The sequence below is a fragment of the Heterocephalus glaber genome, unplaced genomic scaffold (genome assembly GCF_053883595.1).
Source record: "Heterocephalus glaber isolate CG9 unplaced genomic scaffold, H.glaber_assembly_v1.0 deba00001457, whole genome shotgun sequence".
Classification (NCBI taxonomy): Eukaryota; Metazoa; Chordata; class Mammalia; order Rodentia; family Bathyergidae; genus Heterocephalus; species Heterocephalus glaber.
In genome coordinates, this window is record NW_028258305.1 from 20,057,730 (window position 1) to 20,077,222 (window position 19,493).

At 40.9% G+C, this 19,493-nt stretch overlaps 1 protein-coding gene across 2 annotated transcripts in view; it reads left to right on the forward strand.

Annotated features, from left to right (window-relative positions):
- The window catches only part of Fshr (follicle stimulating hormone receptor), a 194,319-nt gene extending 176,788 nt beyond the window's left edge, over window positions 1-17,531 (forward strand). For both annotated transcript variants that reach the window (XM_004839469.3, XM_021253847.2), the window contains exons 9-10: window positions 5,360-5,545; window positions 9,838-17,531. In XM_004839469.3, coding sequence (XP_004839526.1) covers window positions 5,360-5,545; window positions 9,838-11,071 — 1,420 coding nt within the window. In that variant the 3' untranslated portion in view covers window positions 11,072-17,531. The remainder of the gene's footprint in view (window positions 1-5,359; window positions 5,546-9,837) is intronic.
- The last annotated feature ends 1,962 nt before the right edge of the window (window positions 17,532-19,493 follow it).

Consider the following 19,493-nt stretch of genomic DNA (forward strand, 5'->3'; position numbering starts at 1 on the left):
TATTAAAAAGCTTCTGCACAGCAAGAGAAACCACCAATGGTTTGAAGTTGTGAAGAGACAACCTACAATGTGGGAAAAAATTTTCACCTGCTGTTCCTCAGACAAAGGTCTATTACCTAAAATCTAGAAAGAACTTAAACAAATCAGACCTCCCAAATTTAAAGACCCAATCCAAAAATGGGCATCAAATGAATAGACATTTCTCAGACAAAGAAGTAGAAATGGCAAGTAAACATATGAAAAAATGTTCAACATCACTGGTCATTCAAGAGATGCAAATGAAAACAATGCTGAGATTCCACCTCACCCCAGAAAGAATGGCTGCTATCAAGAAATCAACCAATAACATGCTTGTGGGGCTGTGGGGAAAGACGAACACTGCACCACTGCTGGTAAGAATATAGACTGGTACAACCACTGTGGAAATCAGTACGGAGATACCTCAAAGAACTAGGACTGGAAGTCCCATTTGACCCAGCTATTTCCCTGCTGGGTATCCTCCCCAAAGAATTAAAAGAATCATACCACAGTGATATATGTGCACCCATGGTCATAGCAGCACAGTTTGTAGTAGCAAAAACTTGGAAGCAGCCCAATTGCCCATCAACTGGAGACTGGATAAAGAAAATGTGGTTTTTTTAATGAAATGGAATACTACTCAGCCATAAAGAATGAGAAATTAGAGACATTTATAGCTAAATGGATGAATATTGAGGACATACTCAAGTAAAGTAAGTAGGACACACATTTGTAGATACAAAATAGTTTCTCTAGTGTGAAAAATTGAAAGTTTAAATAAGTACTAAAAGGTATAATAGATAATGTGAAATAGTAAAAATGGGGGCAAAATGGAAGTGGAAGTGGTAGGGGTAGAGGAAAGGCAAGAAGGGAATGGAATTAATATGAGAAAATGAAATATTAGAAACAAACCTTTGAAAATAATGAGGGATGGATGGGTTGAAGGGAGGGCAGTGGAGTGGGGAAAAAATAAGAACCAAGAGAGATTGTGTAAAGGTGCAAATTTCCAATGATGAATGTCATTATATTGTATACCTAAAATGCACCAATAAATTCATTAAAAAAATAATGATATACTAATATTAGTTCAACAATTGTAAGAAACATGCCATGCTAATACGAATAATATTAAAAATAGAGGTAATGATGTGCAGGACAAAGACTGCACTTAGAAACTTTGTGTTATCTGCTGGATTTTTCATTAAATCTAAAACTTCTAAATAAAGTTTATAAATTTTTTTAAATTAAAAATAAATAAATATCTCTAGAACTGTTAAAAAATAATAGAGTTGGTGAAGTCACAGAGACCCCAGTAGAGTCTGTTGTGGTTCTCTATTGCTGCATTAAAACTTAGTGGTTTAAAAATCATTCCATTTTGCTCTCAATTTTTTGTGTCAAAAATTTAGAAGGGTTGTCTCTGATCCATATGATATTAGCTCACATAGCATTGTTTAGGGAATCAACCTCCTAGTTATCCCCTTTGTTCATATGCCTGAAACATCCATGCTCATTGGCATGGGGGGGCTGGGTAATGTGTGTGCTTTATTTCTCTCTGACCACATGGCACTGCTCATTCTCTACATGGCTTAGGCTTGTACCAATATGGCAGCCTCAAGGTGTCTGGAATTCTTTCATGGCAACTTAGGACTCTACAAGACCAAGACAGAAGCTGTTGATATTCTTAGAAGCTAAATGTAGAACTTGAATAGCAACACTTCCATCATGCCCTGTGGTGCAAAGACATCACAGTTTAGCCCAGTTTCAAGGGGAAGGCAAAGAGATCCTTGGTGGAAAGAGTGTTAAAGAATTTGCAAACATCTTCAGTCCACTGCAGAGCATATTAGAAAATAAGATAGTATTCCACAGAGGGGGACAAAAACATCTGTTTCTTTTAGGAATATATATATATATGGGAATATATATAGGAATATATATATATATAGAAATATAATATATGAAGAAGGCTTAATTAAGGAAAAATAATTTATTTTGTATTGCTTGCTTTTGGAAAATGTTCATGACAGGTAATAATTGCTTTGGTTTAAAACTTTAAATTGTTCTTGAAGGATTTCCTTAAATGTTCTTATCTCCTTCTTTGGTGGAATCCTTCAACTATTGTAGATAAAACAAGGAGCTAGGTCATAGCTTGTGCTGTCTTCCACATTTGAGGGAGAAAAGAGGAGCCCAAAGGCCAGATGAAATGGAAACTTGGTCACAGAGAACAGAGCAAGTGTCAATAGCAGAGCTGGTCAGAAGAGGGTTTGCCTAACAAGAGAAACCAGGTGTTCCAGAGGCTGAAAAGGGAGCTGGGAAGCTCTGGAGCAATGGGAGGTGGAAGTGGAAAGCTGGTGGGACAGCTGAGCTATTTAGCCACGGTGAGTGATGAAGATTCACCCATCACAGGGACATGAGGTCATGGGCCCTAACTCTGAAGAATTATAATAAAAATACAAAAGACTGAACAGAAAAGATACCCCCAGGACACTAGAACTTTTACACTGCAGTGGTAGCAATGAATTATATATATATATAATTATATATTAATATATATATAATTATATATATATAATTATATATTATTATATATATAATTATATATATATAATTATATATTATATATATATATTTTTTTTTAAGTAGTAAGAGTTTGGCTCTATGTGGTACCCAAACCCAAGAAGTCTGCTGGAGTTTGGATATGGCACCTGAACTAGGATATATATTCAGCATATCCCTGGTACTTGAAACTGAGTGAGTAGCTAAGATTGCCTGGAAAGAGTATGTGCAGCCTGATTTTGAGAAATACTGATGTTTAAAAAACAGATACAACTTCATAAAAAAGAAGTAAAACAAATTAACAACAAATAAAAAATTCAAAGGAGATATCAAAAGAAATTGAGAATGTGATATGAAGAAAACTTCTCAGAGAGAAGGAATATTTAACTGTGAAATGTAATTGAGAATTCAAGAAACCTGGAGTGAACATTGCTTTTCAAGGGCTTAAGGAGAAACTCAATTGAATTGTAAGGTGAAGAACTAGTAACTTCAAGTACGGACAACCAGTATAATTTGGGTTGGGAAGGAGAAGTGACAAGGAGGGCTGCAGTTAAGGGAGCTTCTCACTGGACAGTAAGAAGCCATGGTAAAGATATGAACAAGAGAATGACACAGTGGAAAAAAAGTTTTCACCAGAATGTGAGAACATATGGGGTAGCAGATATAGATGCACACCCCTAGGTTTTATTGCTCTGAGCACTGGCTGCTTTGGCTTATATCTGACATTAAAAGATTCTTCTTCCTCTAGTATATCCAAGAGTCCCCCAGGATACTGAAATGAACTTGTCCCAGTGACGTGCTACTGCCCACACTAGACACACCCACTCATAGCCAAACCCTGGCCCCAACAAGTGCAATCTGGTGCCATTTCAAGATCCTCAACAGCTTGTCTTGGTGTTGAGGGTTGCAGCTACTGGTGGGGCTGCCAGACAAGTACTCACATCACTGTTGTTGCTGCCAAAAAGGAGGGGGCTCACAAATTGTCCATTTGTGCTAACTCCCATTAGACCTCTGCTGGTTCACCCAGGCAGAGACTCCTACAAAGAAACAACTGCCTTTCTCCTCCTCTCCCTCATCCCTTTCCTCTTCTCCCTTCCTCGTCCTCTTCCTCCTCTTCCTCCCCTCTTCCTCTTTCTCTTCTTCCTCTTCCTCTTCCTCCTTCTTCTTCCTCTCTCTCTCTCTTTCATTCTTTCTGATGTTTAGTAATAATAGCTCTCTGAGGGCCAGAAAGTTCTTAACTCATTTAAATATCACAGCAACCCCTGAGGCAGAAGAAACTAAAACACGGAAAAGTGACAAAATTTGACCAAGTTTATAATATGGTATCCATATGAAGTATCCCCCCAAGACTCCTGTACTGAGAGCTCGATCCTCAATATAGCAATGTTCAGCAGTAGGACTGAGAGAGGTGAATGGGTCATGAAGGTGCTGACTTCATCAATGAATTTGATCCATTGATGAGTTCATAGGTGAATGGGCTGTTAGGAGGTGGAGCCTGGGTGGAGGAAGCAGGTCACTGAGGACACACCTTTGAAGTCTGTATCTTGTCCTCAACTTTCTCTCTCTCTGACTCTTCCCTTTTCTCTCTGCTTCTTGCCTGCCATGAGGTGAGCAACATTGCTCCACCACAACCCTCTGCAGTGATGCTCTACTTCAGCTCAGGCCCACAGCAATGGAAATAACCAACTGTGGACTGACACCTCTGAAACTGTGAGTCCAAATAAATTTCTCCTTTAAGTTATTTTTGTCAGGTATTTGATCACAATGAGGAAAAGTTAACTACAGAAAATTGGTACCAGGAGTGAGGCTAAATGATCAAGGTAATTTCTGTATTATTCATCTTTCTGTTGCTGGCACAAAATACCTGACATCCAAAATTTAAAGGAGGAGATGTTTAATTTGACTCATGATTTCAAAGGATTCAGTCCATGATTGGCTGGGTCCAAGGTAGAAACTTGGGGTGGAAGCATGTGGTGGGGGAAAATTGCTCACTTCATGGCAGTCAGGAAGCAGAGAAGGAAGGAAAGAGCTCAAGAAAAATTATCATATTCTTGAAAGTCACATTCCTAGTGATCTATTTCTTCCAAATATGTCTCACTTCCAAATAGTCCATTCAACTATGAACTCATCAGTGGATGACCTATTGATGACGTTAGTGCCCTCAATAAATAAGTTTTGGGGGAACATTTCATATTTAAACCGTAACAGTCACAAATTAATAGACATGGGGGCAGGATTATATGCAGGCAAGTCTGGCATGGAGGCCAGACTCAAAACCTCCACTCTATTTGCTACCTGAACTTGATGCTGAGGGTGCTTTCACTGCCTAAAAGATGCCTGTTCCCCTCATGGTGTAGTCTCTTATGCTTTTCTGAAATTTGGCTGCAGATTCCACCCTAATTTATTGGAAATATTTTTATAGCTAGTTTTGTAATGGAGGCAAATGGTCTCAATTTCTGAGCCTTCTACAGATTAGTGGGTATGATTAGATGGATAATTCTACCCACAAACAAGAGTTAAAAGATCAGCCAGGATGCAAATATATCCAGAAATCAAGACAGCCTGATACCTAACACTTCTTACTTACAAGTACCAGGGCTCCTACACAAACCAAGTGTTCTATTAGCCAAATATTGACCTAAATGAGGTGCACTGGATAAACTAGAGCCCCCCCCCTTCTGACCCATGTAAGATTATTACTATGCTAGAATGTCTGCTATTTTGACTACTGAGAGCAAAAAAATTAAGCTCATAATAATCATGTCTTATTTTCCTTTTCTCCTTATAGAGATATTTCAAGGACAAGAATCAATTCTCTTCCTAGCCATGGCTTAGAAAATCTTAAGAAGTTGAGGGCCAGGTCAACATATAACTTAAAAAAGCTTCCTAGCCTGGAAAAGTTTGTTGCCCTCATGGAAGCCACCCTCACCTACCCTAGCCATTGCTGTGCATTTGCAAACTGGAGATGGCAAATGTGAGTTCTCCCATGTCCATCCCTGGGGCTTGGCTTGGGTATTTCCCCAGGGTAAAACTCAGCCTACAACTTCCACATATCTGAGATATGAAGAGAATGCATTGCAGTGATACCTGGGTGGTTGAAGCCCTGATGCATGTTCTAGATCAAAGATTCAGTTTTGTGGAGGATAAGCAAGGGATGGGCTCATAATTTCTTTGCAAATAGGTCCACAGAAGAACAGTACCCATATTCTGTTAAATATTAAATTGGAAAACATCAAGCAGAGCATCTGACTCATAGGTGATGCTTAATAGTTAAGCTTTTTCATTTTGTAAATATGGATTTATGCAGAGTCTCAAACTCTGCACCCCATAAATCTCCCACCCTACTAGCTTTGGAACTGAGGAACAAAAGTATCACAACAAAGGCTGATGTACACATTTGTAACACATCCCAACCACACTCCACCTGTCCAGTCCACTCTCAGATTTTAGCAACTCATGGAGAGGACAAAGATGGAGACATCTTTTCACTTTGGGTTCAAAGAAGAGCCAGTTCAAGGATGTGCAGGATGAAAGAGGATAATCCAAACAGACATGAGTCCTGGTAGTTAATTGGTTTAAAAATTGGGGTAATCATAGACAGGATCTGGAGAGAGTAGAAACTGAGTGGCTTTGAAGATTGCACGTTTCAGATATTTCAAAGAATGTTGGAGGTAAGAATCTGTTGAATATCAGGAGTTCTTGAAGCCCCCACTCTCTCCTGAGCTCTCTGATAGATTCCACACCATGTAGTTGCCCTCAATCCCATGATGCCTTTTCACTACTCTGTTCAGTAGCCCAGCACAAATACAGCTGCCCTGTGATAACATTTTACTGTTTAACAGTCTCAATTACTCAGTTTTCAACATACATTGAGCTGGAAAGGTACACATATTCCTAGCTTAAAAACAAAACAAATCAAAAAAAAAAGCAACAACACAGTTCATACCCTAAAATGTTTTCAAAGTCACCGGGGGCACTCAGACATATTTGAAGGATCTGCAGGGAAAGGGCTGCTTATAAGAATGAGCAAACATCACTGGGAGTCTAGTCAGAATCAGGCATTCCTCACAGAATAGCTCAATGGCCAAAGAATTTCTTCCTGACTATGAGAATTCTTAAGGGCCTTGGCTGAGGCAAGAGGATGGCTTCTTTTATATTCCAGACAAGAATTATTCTAGCCAGGGTGAGAAAAAGATACCAGTTTGCTGCCAGAACCCTACGAATGAATACCCGTTGGGAGAAATCTAAGGTCAGTGTAAGAGCAGTGCATGGCATGCTGTTTGGCCCAATGCCAGCATGCCACAGGGCTCTATTATCTTATCATGTTGTTCAGATGCCTGTATCTTACCACCTCCTAGCTGTATAGACATAGCCTTGGGGCTCACCCAACCAAAAATTGTAGGGCTGCCTTATGTGGCTGACCCCAGCAGACCACGAGGTCCTTATCCCTCGAAGTTCCTGCTGTTACTTACCATTAGGGCCCGTTAGGATGCAGCAAGCAGAGGCCTACACTTCCTCCTTGACATACCCAAATGTGGGTGTTGGATTATTTTTTTAAATTTAACAAATTCACACACACAAACACAATATAAAATAATTATGCTTTTCAGAAGAAAAATCCCAGGATATATTCCTACAATAGTGTCATTTCATTACATATCATGGAAGATATGGTTTGGTGATAGGATTCAAGTTTAAAGCTGTGTCCTCATTTGGAAATAGTGCCCACAATGTACCGAGAAGGCCTTCATTCCTGTGAGATTTTAGCCAATGGCCCTCCTGGAATCTTGTTGAAAGGATGGGTCAACCACACCCCTCACATATCATTGAACCAGATACAATATTTCCTTATCATGGTCCTATGTTCACCTAGTGTTTTTTTACTCTTATTTATTCTTTAATTTTTCTTGTGCTTAGGTCATTTCTTCACAACTGGACTGTAGATTGATGCACTGTGGCACATGCCTCTAAGTACCCACATGGGGCTCTCAAAGCACCCACCATCATCCGTCTTCATGTGGCTGACGCTTGCTGAGTACTCACTGGCAGGCACTATAACACTTTGCATCTTTATTGCTAATATCGTAAACATAATATCATCCTTGTCATTAATATTATTCCCTTTTCACAAAGGCAGAAATTGAGGTTCAGAAATACTTGATAGTTGCTGACCAAACTCAGATTCCAACCTCTGCCTGTCTCCAAAATTCCAGCTCTGGGACATTCTGCTAGGCCACTCTAAGCATCTGTTCACTGATTGATCAGGGTCTAAGAGTAGCACTGTTTAAATCAACCCTAAGCCAAATTCTCAACTCTTGACCAAAGCACTGCAAAGGCAAGATTGTATTTCCCTCAGGTCCACCTTCATTGTTATTCTTATCTCAGAGCCATACATCAGTCACCTTTCCCCTAACTTGAGTCAAGGTCACTTGTTTCAGGGAAGGGAAGCATCAATATTTAGGATATGTTGGTCGCAACACCAAGAATCAGCATCTGCACAGAAGCCCACCATCAACTACAGGAAGTAAAAGCCATCTCTTGATGGTTAAGTTTGATTGCATTCCAGTAACCCAAATTTGCAATCCACAAGTGCCAGGTTACTTACTTTCTGATTCTAAAGTTGGGCTGCAGCCAGTCCAGTGACAGGATTTAGGAGTCAACAGTTAGGTTGAAGAACCACCTGAGCCCTCTAGGCCCATCTCTATGCCTTACTTTTCTTCTAAGAACACTAATTAATTCAGATTTTCTCAACTCTGATTCCATGCACTTTCGATTACCTGTGCTCTAATTATTTACCCTCTGAGTGCAACCTATGACTGATTGCAGACATCTTATCAGTTTCTAAAACAAAAGATGACACTTTCTTCAGCAAAAGAAAAAATATATCCCTTGGGCCAAGGAAAAATGACTTCCTGGCAACTCACTTCACTTCCCAGAGGTGAGAGAAGGAAGGAGAGGTTTCTCTCTCACCGGCCCTGCTCACTGGGGTGGTGGGAAATTTCAGTTCAAGTGCCAGGTGCTGAACAAGCACTAATATTTTTGAATCCAGTGGAGCTGTACCTCATCCACTCCTCCAGTCTCCTGTCTCCTTCTCATGAGTGCTTTTGAAAATGTTTAATACTCCATCCCTGCTCACTGAGATTATGTTAATGTTTGAAAAAATGCTGCATTTAACATTGCTATAAACTTGACCCTTGGTGAAACAGGGAGAGGTAGAGATGGATGGCTAGGTAGATAGACAGACAGACAAAGATGTATGATTTTTTTCCATTCAAAAATATTCTCACTGTGAAACATTCCTGCTTCTTAAAGCTTTGCTTCAAAATAGAAGTATTACCTTCTACGTTTACATGCAGAGTACTGATAGAATAGTAATGCATATTCTACCAATAAATATTCATAGTTGAATATTTATAATTTAGATTCCATTCAAATCTTGTAAGTGCCTCTATCCTGTTGACAAGGCTTCCTGTATGTTTGGGCTTAAAGGGGAAACTGAGACAGGAAAGTGAACCCATAAAGAATGAGGCTCGTAGAGGATGGTACAATCTTGTAAAAAACTAGGCCCTTTGCAACCTGCATTTGCTCTCTTGCAAACTCACTAGGGAACTATTTAGTGTGAGTCAAGCTTACCTTGAAAGATGAACACATGTGTGAGGCTTATTGTAGTCCCAGGGGTGTGAGATAATACAGAACAGGGCCCTTATATCATTTCAGGCAAATTAGCTGGCCACTCAGGAGTCAGGTGCCAAAGACCATGGTATAGGACCAGCTGAAAGCCAACTTCAAACTCTGATTCTCTAATTTGTGGAGATAAAACACACAAACAATTCTCATTTGTGTCAGAGAATGAACTGATCATCTAGTGATTGGAATAAAGCTGATGCCCTCCCCAGGCATATTAAGAAATAGCTGAATGGAGACTGGGGAAGGAAAGAGTAGAGATGATATGAGGTCTGTAAATTACTTCCACTTAACAGCAAGGTTTGGCTAGTCCCAGGCGCCTTCCTCCCCACAGTCGGGTTGTGGCCAGATGGTTTCCCCTGTGGGCCATCCAACTCTAGAAATACAGATATGAGTTGTTCTGTTCATTTACAGTAAGCAACATTAACCCTTGAGCTCAGTCTCAAGGGCAAACAAGATGTTACAAGAAGGGAATACAATCTCAGGAAGAAACCCCATTATTTCTACCCTGCAAAAAGACAGTGATGTATTTGCCATTCTGGATCCAGGATGTTGATTCTATTCCTTTTTTTATTTTTCTAGCTCTGAACTTCATCCAATTTGCAACAAATCTATTTTAAGGCAAGAAGTCAATGATATGACTCAGGCTGGGGCTCAGAGAGTCTCTCTGACAGAAGATGATGAGTCCAGTTACGGCAGAGCCTTTGACATGATGTATGGTGAATTTGACTATAATTTATGCCAAGAAGTGGTTGATGTGACCTGCTTCCCTAAACCAGATGCATTCAACCCCTGTGAAGATATAATGGGGTACAACATCCTCAGAGTCTTGATATGGTTTATTAGCATCCTGGCGGTCACTGGGAACATCACCGTGCTGGTGGTCCTTACCACCAGCCAATACAAACTCACAGTCCCCCGTTTCCTTATGTGCAACCTGGCTTTTGCCGATCTTTGCATTGGAATCTACCTGCTGCTCATAGCATCAGTTGATGTCCACACCAAAAGCCAGTACCACAACTATGCCATTGACTGGCAAACTGGAGCCGGCTGTGCTGCTGCTGGCTTTTTCACTGTCTTTGCCAGTGAGCTCTCAGTCTATACTCTGACAGCCATCACCCTGGAGAGGTGGCACACCATTACCCATGCCATGCAGCTGGACTGTAAGGTGCAGCTCCGCCATGCTTGTAGCATCATGGTGATGGGCTGGATCTTTGCTTCTGCAGCTGCCCTCTTTCCCATTTTTGGCATCAGCAGCTACATGAAGGTAAGCATCTGCCTGCCCATGGATATTGACAGCCCTCTATCACAGCTGTATGTCATGTTCCTCCTTGTGCTCAATGTCCTGGCCTTTGTGGTCATCTGTGGCTGCTACATGCACATCTACCTCACAGTGAGGAATCCTAACATCGTGTCCTCTGCTAGTGACACCAGGATCGCAAAGCGCATGGCCATGCTCATTTTCACTGACTTCATCTGCATGGCACCCATTTCTTTCTTTGCCATTTCTGCCTCCCTCAAGGTGCCCCTCATCACTGTGTCCAAGGCAAAGATTCTCCTGGTCCTGTTCTACCCCATCAACTCCTGTGCCAACCCTTTCCTCTATGCCATCTTTACCAAGAACTTTCGCAGGGATTTCTTTATTCTGCTGAGTAAGTTTGGCTGCTATGAAATGCAAGCCCAGATTTACAGGACTGAGACCTCATCCACTGCTCACAACTCCCACCCAAGAAATGGCCACTGCTCTTCAGCTCCCAGAGCCACCAATGGTTCAAGTTACATACTTGTCCCTCTAAGCCATTTAGCTCAAAAGTAAAACATAATGTGAAAAGTATGTGCATGTTGAATGAAAATTAGGCCTTTCCTTTGAAGAGTATGCCACAGGACAGCTGCCAGAGTGTTTCTGCATATTTCATCTAATTGAATCTTCCTAGATACCTTTAAGGTAAATTCATCAGGAACTATCAATTTCAGGTGACACATTAGGAAAGGGAATTCTTTTTTAATAATAATAACTACAATGTGATACTGTATCATACATGCTTTACGCCTTATAATGTGCAAAGTGTTTTGCTCAGATTATATCAACTGATCCTCATGAAAGTCCTATTAAATAGTCCAGGAAGGGATTATTCTTGGTACTTTACAAATGAAGAAACCAAAACTAAACAAGCTCAGTGGCCTGTTTAAAGTTGCTTGGCTTGTGAGAGGCAGAACAAGGATGAAGTATTCTGACTTCCAGAGAACTTCAAAGAAAAGGACCATAGCAAGCATTCATTCACTCAGACATTTGTTGAGCACCATGATGGCTTTACAATGGGTCAACTTGGATAGGCTAACCTCTCCCAGAATTCCCTTTTGCATGTGTTTTTAGAGTAGAGCACAGAGAAAGTTCTTGGAAAGATGAGAAGTCAGAAAAAAGTAACAGCCATTTTGTAGTTCAACATAGGTGATACCTCAGTTCAAGAATTTGATTCTTTCCACAATTCTGGCTGCAAACCAAGCTAGATGAAAAACAATCAAATTCAATAGTTAGGTTCAATGTTGACATTATGGGGAAATTTGATTCGGTTTTCATCCAGTTCGGTTTATGAGCAGAATCATGGAGACAACTGAGTTGGTGAACCGAGGTACCACTGTATTTTGTTGCTGATGCTGGTTTGGCTCATTGCTGTGAAGCAGTTGCTGGGTCTGCAATTACTTTAGTCTCCCCTGATCCTTCTTCAGGTTCTCTGATTCCTGGGCCATGTGTGTGTGCTTGTGTGTGTGTGTGTGTGTGTGTGTGTTTGTGTGTGTGTGTGTTTGCTCCTTGATGAAGGGTCTGACTTCTACAGGATACTTTTGTCATCAAGGTTGGAGCAAAAGGAATGGAAACAGTGCTCCCTTTATCTTCCTGGGGTGGCACCTTGTACTTGTTGCCTCCAGAATGCTCATGATCAGATGTGGAAACAACTTCCTCACAGAGATTGGTCAGCCAGCCCCCAACTGTACATGCCAATTCCCCATAACAAGTATTTATATTTATGTCCACATGACTCTGCTTCTCTGGTGAATACTACATAACAGAAGATACATACCTCTAATATGTGGATTTTAATATTAAGGACCCCACAGCTTGGGAATCAGACAGAGCTGAGAGTTTATTCAGACTCCATAATCAGCCAGGACTCAACCTTTTCAGCCTCAGCTTCTTCCTCTAAAAACTAGAGTTGGTCATGTACCTAAATTTTGGGCTCATCACAAGAAGTAGATAAGAAGATGGTTGTGAAGTGCCTAGTTCTATAGCTGGTTTGGTGCATAATAGTTTACTTCTCTCTGCCTGGACCAGTGCCTGGACTAGTAACCACCTCTTCTGACATTCAGTCTAGAACACATTTTATTACAGCATATTGCTCCTGATAAATAACCACACTACTCGCATCTATTCTCATAAATGACCCCATCCAAATAATTGAATCATAAATATGCACCATAAATTTCACCAAGCACCGTGCCTTGGCCAGACAGCCCACAAAGCTCTGAGTATCCTCTTTCAATGTCAAAACCATTCCTTCCTCCTCTTGCTCTGTGGCAAACATTTCAAAAGTGGATCCCAAATGCATTAATGAGGAAGTCTTTATACAGGCAGAAGAAAAAACAATCATCTCTGCCCATCTAACCTGGCGCCATCTCCATGTAGTATGAGCATCAAATGAAAAACTAATTTTCCTTGTAAATAGTTTAGAGCATGCCCCCTCAAAAAAGAAAGCCACCTTAAAAAAGTAGTCTAGAGTTGTGCATCTACTATTGTGGCCACTGGCCACATGTGGCCGCTAAGCCACTAGCCACATGTGGCTGCTAAGCACTTGAACAGCCTGAACTGAGAGGTGATACAAGTGTAAATACACACTGGATTTCAAGTATTGAGTGCCTAAGAAAAAGACTGTAAAATAGCTCTATACTTCTTACATTGGTTACATGCCATAAAATACTATTTGGATATATTGAGATAAATATATAACACACTTAAAATATAAGTTTCACCTATTTCTTTTTACATATTTATGTAGCTTCTAGAATGTTGAAAATTATATACGTGGCTTGCATTTGTGGATTGCATTACATTTATATTGGAGACCAGACCACTGACCTAAAGTTCTCTGAAAACAAAGGATTTGCATTTAGCATTTTTCTCCCCAGCCCCATACCCCAGTTTGCTGCACTACTGGGCTGTCACAACTTCATCTGCAGTCATTCTTCTTTCTTATTTGTGGCCAGAGGCAAAGTATTTCTGAATTTGGACTTAAAAGCAGTAGAAGCTAAATTATAAGTATGACTGAGTAGTAATTATCTCACAACATAGCTGCTAATGACACATTGGTTTAAGAGATTGTGCCTCTGACAGGCAAGAATATATTCAAAAACAAACACACCAAGGGGCTCCGAAGACATCCCTCCCAGCACTCTGTCACCAGGATGCTTCTTGGTAAGAAATGGGACTTTTCTTAAATAAGCAAACATATTTTTGGACAGCTAAATTCAGTGTTCTTAAACCCTTTAGATGAGTCTCACGGGAAAGAAATATGTCCTGCACTTCTGAGTTTTGGAATACTTTCCACATTTTAGGGGAATAAAAACCACTGGAATCCAGTATATCAATCCCTCTTCCCTAAGAGTAGTTGTCCAGGTAATACATCTAAAGCTGTCCCTCTAGCGTGGTGGGCTCAGTCCCAGAGTAGTGACCCAAATGGAAACACACACACACACACACACAGACACACACACACACACACACACACACAAAGGAAGCTTCAAAATAGGACTGGGGGAGGAACTCACTGATAGAGCACTTTCCTAGCATGTGGAAAGTCCTGGGTTCAATCCCTAGCACTGCAAAACACTTTCAAAATAATACAAGAAATAATAAAAGTTTCTAGGGTTTTTTAAGCTTTCATTTCAATTTTCAAACACCATGAAAAGGACTAATAACCCTCAAAGACTTCTTAAAGTACCTACATCTCTGGGGGCACCAGGGGTTAAAATATTAACAGCTGGTTCAGCCCAGGTACTGATCTCTCAAAATGGACAATGGCCATGAACATCCATTGGGCCATCCTGGTGCAAACAAGGTAAATGCTAGCCCTGAATGTTTTCCTCCTACCCTGACCTCACTGCACTGCTACCGTGTCTCTGTCTCAAACATTTCCCCATAAGCCCTCCTCCAGCCTTATCCTGATGACTTCTCCCTTGCCTTTCTTCCTTCTCCCTTTCTTCCTTCAGATATCACCTTATGGAATCCCAAGAGAGAACTTAAAACCTTTCTTGGAGGGGTCAAAACAAAGAGACCGAATGGATAAATACAGAAATTCTTAGGGGGCAGAGTGAAGAGATTAACTAAGTGTGTGTATTGATATTATCTTGCTACACACAGCAGTAAGGGAGAGAGTGGCACTGGAAAGTGTTGCTTCACCACAGGGCCCCATGTATTGAAACAGGGAATCCTTCAGATCTTGTTTCAGGAAGGAGGGAGAAAGCAAGGGAAGGAAATCTTGCCTCACCAAGATGCTACAGCTCTTCCCACAAGTGGCACTGTGTTTTATTTAGTCCAGCATCATAGGGCATTCATAAGAAAATCAGGAAATGATTTCTTGAATAATGGCCTCAATCTTTGAGTTTATAAAGGGTTCTATTTTGTGAGGAAAGTTTAGAAAGGCACAAGCAAGAAATTAACATTCAGCTTCTGCATAGGAAAGGGAACTGGAGAGAGTAGATAAATATATACAATATTTTGTTGGTTTGTTTATTTAATATATAACCTAGTCCATTAAATACACTAAATAAAAGTCATCATAAAATAAAGCTCAGCTTTGAGGTTGTGCTGTTGGCTTTCACTAAAAATGCTTTCAGCCACAAGAAACAAAAAGTCCTGCTGCAAATAACTTAAACAATAAGATCAATTGTATAATATGCTTCTGGCTTAGATGAGAATTTGATGGTCTCAAGGACCCAGGACCTTTTTATCCTTTGGCTCTATCTTCCTTGGAGAATTGTACACACCTTTCTCCATAGGAGTAAGGCTGCTGCTGCAACTTAAGATGCCACATGCAGTCATGACCAAATCTATAAATGAGAAGAGAACTCTTTCCTTCCATGCATCTCTCTTTTCAAAAGAAAGATCATTTCTCTCTGAAAGACTCTAAGAAATCATCCCTTCCTATCCATTAACTAAGACTGCTTCCCTGGCTGCAAGAAGTACCACAATGAGGTTCTGCCACATACATCCTCTGTAGAGGAAGTAAGGTTCTTCCAGACAGGAAGGTGAAGTCCAGAGCTGGATTAAGGGAAATGGTTGAGTGGGCAACCTAACTGAGTCAACTGAATCCTGAATCATGGGATGAAGCCAACTAGGCTCAAGGTCAGTGTGATAAACTGGATTGTCAACTTGATAGGCTTTGGCATTTATCTGAAGGGCATAGATGTAGGGGATTAGTATGTACATTTCTGGGTATGTCTGGGTGGGCCACAGAGATGTGTCCTTGGGGACTATAACATGTCTATGGCCTTTCCTCTCTGGCACTGACTGCCATGCGATGAGCAGCTTTGCTCCACTACACCTGTCTTTCACAATGTTCCTGTCTTTGATCCAGCTGACCCTGGACTATACCTCTTAAACCATAAGCCAAATAAAATTCCTCTCCATTAAGTTGTGAGTGTCAGGTACGGTAAAATAGTGCCTCAGTTTTCAAACAGAAGTCCTCAGCAAAATTTTGCTTCCATTCCTGAACTCTACATCAGGTGACAAACATGACTGCAGCCATCTTCCCCACATAAACACAAATGCAGCCATCTTCCCCAGAATCATGGAATGAATTAAGTTTGTGAACCAAAGTACCACTGTATTTTGTCCCAGCTAGAGGAAAGCTGACTGATACAGCCAGCACCTTCACATCTCTCACATTTCCTGTCCTCATCTTTCTCATCTCTTCCTCTCTTTATTACCTGCAGTCTTGTACCTTCTCCCTATGATAGTGTGATCCCTCCCTGGAACAAACCCTCTTGTTACTCAGATCTGAAGGCAAACACTAGAGGCAGCCATTGTCAAAGAAAGCTCCTGTTTAATGCAAGTTTTCAAAAAGAAAAAAAAAGCCAGAAGAAAAAAGAACCAAAGAACAAAAAGAACTGAATTAGAGAAAGAAAAACAAAGGTATGAGGAGAAAAAAGGGAGGAGGGCAAGAAAATTAAAGAAATGGACAGTGTGGAAGAAAGCGAAGCCCTGGCTCTGTGCCTTCATTCAGGCAGGTGCTCATTTTGTCTTAAGAAAATTCTTTCAGATCATTGCAAGGTCAACATCAAATAAGCTCAGTCTTGGATCCCAGGACAAAGGTATGATGGTTACCATGATGCTGTAAGTTTCAGAGATCTACACTGCATGGTCTGGCTCTCCAGATCTAGTTTAAAGAATAAGTAGTTGGAAAGCATTCCTGAAGATTCCAAAGCCTACTCCTCTCAGATCTTAGACAATGTCAAGACAGCTTGATCCTTCTCGTGACCCAAGGCTTCCATCATGTTCTGTCCTCTCCAAGCTTATTAGCCACAGTCCCAAAGCACACTGGATGAGCTGTGGGAACTAAATACCAAGGGGGGTGTTATGGTTTATACCTAGATATCTCCCCCAAAGCCTCTGCACCTATAGGTGGGGCTTTGGGAGATGATTATATCATGGGGGTGTGAACTCATCAGGGGATCGATTAAGCTGTGAATTTATAGGTCAATGTGATGTTGGGAAGCAAAGCTGGGTTGGAAGAGGTGGATCGCTGAAAGTGTATCTCCCCTCCTTCCTCCCTTGATTGCTTATACCATGAGTAATTCCTCTCTGTCATGCCCTTCTGCCATGTCACCCTGCATAGGAGCCACCTGACTATGCACTGAAACCTCTGCAAACTGTAAGCTAAATAAACCTTTCCTACTGTAAGTTGTTGGTGTCAGGTATTGTGTCCCAACAATGAATAAAGTGACTAAAACAAGTGGCAAAAGCACTCTAGCTATTGTGTTCTAGCATCTTATCCTTCTGTTTTCTTTACAACACAGCACTGCTTGAACTCTGCAATATTTCTGCTAACCACACACAAAGGAAAAGAATATCATTTAAAATCATCTAACTTTTAGTTATATTGTCCAGATGATAAGATGCAGAGAACATTTGTAACTCTGCATTTGAAGAAATTTCAGGCAACTTTTCCCCCACGTATCATTAGCTAGGGTCATTTAAGCTGCCGGGTATTAATGAGTTGCATAAAGATGAAGTTTGGCTAGAGATGACTTTAAGTTGTTTCACACACAGCAGAAGCTATATCACAAGGTTCTTACTTCAAAAGAATGGATCCATCAAACAGCTTGGTGTTTTCATGATAGCAGTCAAGAAATGATGATGGTGAAGGCCACCCAGGGCTCCTGGTAGGACTCTGCCAATCCAAAAACTCTCAGCCTCCTGTAGTTCACCAAGTTAGAAGATGCTGTGTTTCAGGAGCAGAAGAATCATTCTCTTCTACCCTTGCCAGTCAGGCCAGAGGATGAGCCTGAGAAGTGAGTGAACTGCACTCAGCATCATCTACTGCTCACTACAGTCTTGCTTCACTCTCCATTGCAGACAGGCATGGAAATATAGAAACCAGGGATTTCTTTATCCAGGGCCCTCATTCAAAGATGGAAAAAAAAGACACAAAGAAAGGAAAGGGTATATCCACAGTCATATGGCTGATAGTGACCAATGGAGAATTCAGCTGTGACTTCCATACAGAGCTCATCCTTATAATTTTCTCCTTAAATCATGGAGCTTGGCAGCACACACACACACACACACACACACACACACACACACACACACCACCTAAACAGAACCAGCTTCCCTAATTGAGAGGTCAACCTAAAACACCACCCATTCTGGATAGTTAAATACCAAGGCTGGTTTTAAAAGACCTTAAAAGAGCTGTAAGAATTCACATCCTTTGCCTTTCCATTTGTACTGATTCCCAATCTTTGTTGACTCAAAATGCTCCACTAGAAGAGGAAAAATTAGTTACAAGGAAATTAGTCACCACCACAGATAGGTAAAGATGAAATTTGGCCAGGGAAGGTTTTAAGTTGTTTCACAATCAGCAGAAGCTATACCCATCTCCACCCTAGCATGTGCTTTTAAATCCCCTTAAGGCACCTGCAAACCCTCTACCTCCAAATAGATTTAGCTCATCCTCTATGTACAGAAAGGGAAGGGGGGGGGAATAGGATTGCTGGATTAAATGAAGAATAAGAGAGGAAAGGGAAAAAATGTTGAAGAAGATAAGGAAAGAATGGAGGAGGGAAGAAAAGAAAAAAACCTGTAAAAATAATATGAAGAATAGACTGTCTCTGCCTGCAGAGGACCATAATATTGATTATGCCCAAAGCAAGCTGTGAAGAATTAACCCCATAATTGGCTTGTTTTGAGAAGTGAGTCTGCCCAAAGCCTACATGCCAAAGTCAGAGTAACTTGCACCCAGATTCCATTCCCACAACTAAAACCTTGTGACTAGAAGGGCAATGTTCTAATTACAACTATTTATTTTGTCTATTCTGTTCCTAATTTGAGAATGCTTTATCTTGTCCTGTATGAGCCTTGTTTATATTAATTTTGATAGAAACTGCACGTAGTTTGCCTTTACCCCAATTAATTACCAATAAAAGTCAGTGCCTGGGACTGGCCAGGACCTTTGTCCGTTGCACCGGCATTGGTCATCCCAGCACCCCACTTTCTCTCTCTTAATACTGTCTTTTAGTGTATTTATTTCTCAGGCCTATATTGTATACTGAGCAGAGTACTGAAACTTGACTACAGGAGCCTCCGATGTCTGCCCATTAAGTGATGGGAAACTTTCACAAACCACATCCCCACAGAGAGCCCAACAAAATTCTCCTACCCATCTATTTCCTGTGAATCATGTATGGCTTCCAGTCTAAGCCTGGAATGCCGCAGCCAAGGCAATGCTGGTTGGGGAAATGGCCCAGAGAGCCTCCATCCACCTGGAGCTGTTGGAGCACTGGTTGTGAGTTAATCAAGCTGGTATACCACACCCTCATTCCTCAGAAGTTTGGAACACTTAAGGAAGCTTGGCTTTCTATGTATTTCAGTGAACCGTTTTAGTTCCAACTTCAAGAACCAGCTCATTTGAGAGAGGGACTCTAATAAAAAACATGAGGGCTAACATTTGGAATTGTGCAAATAT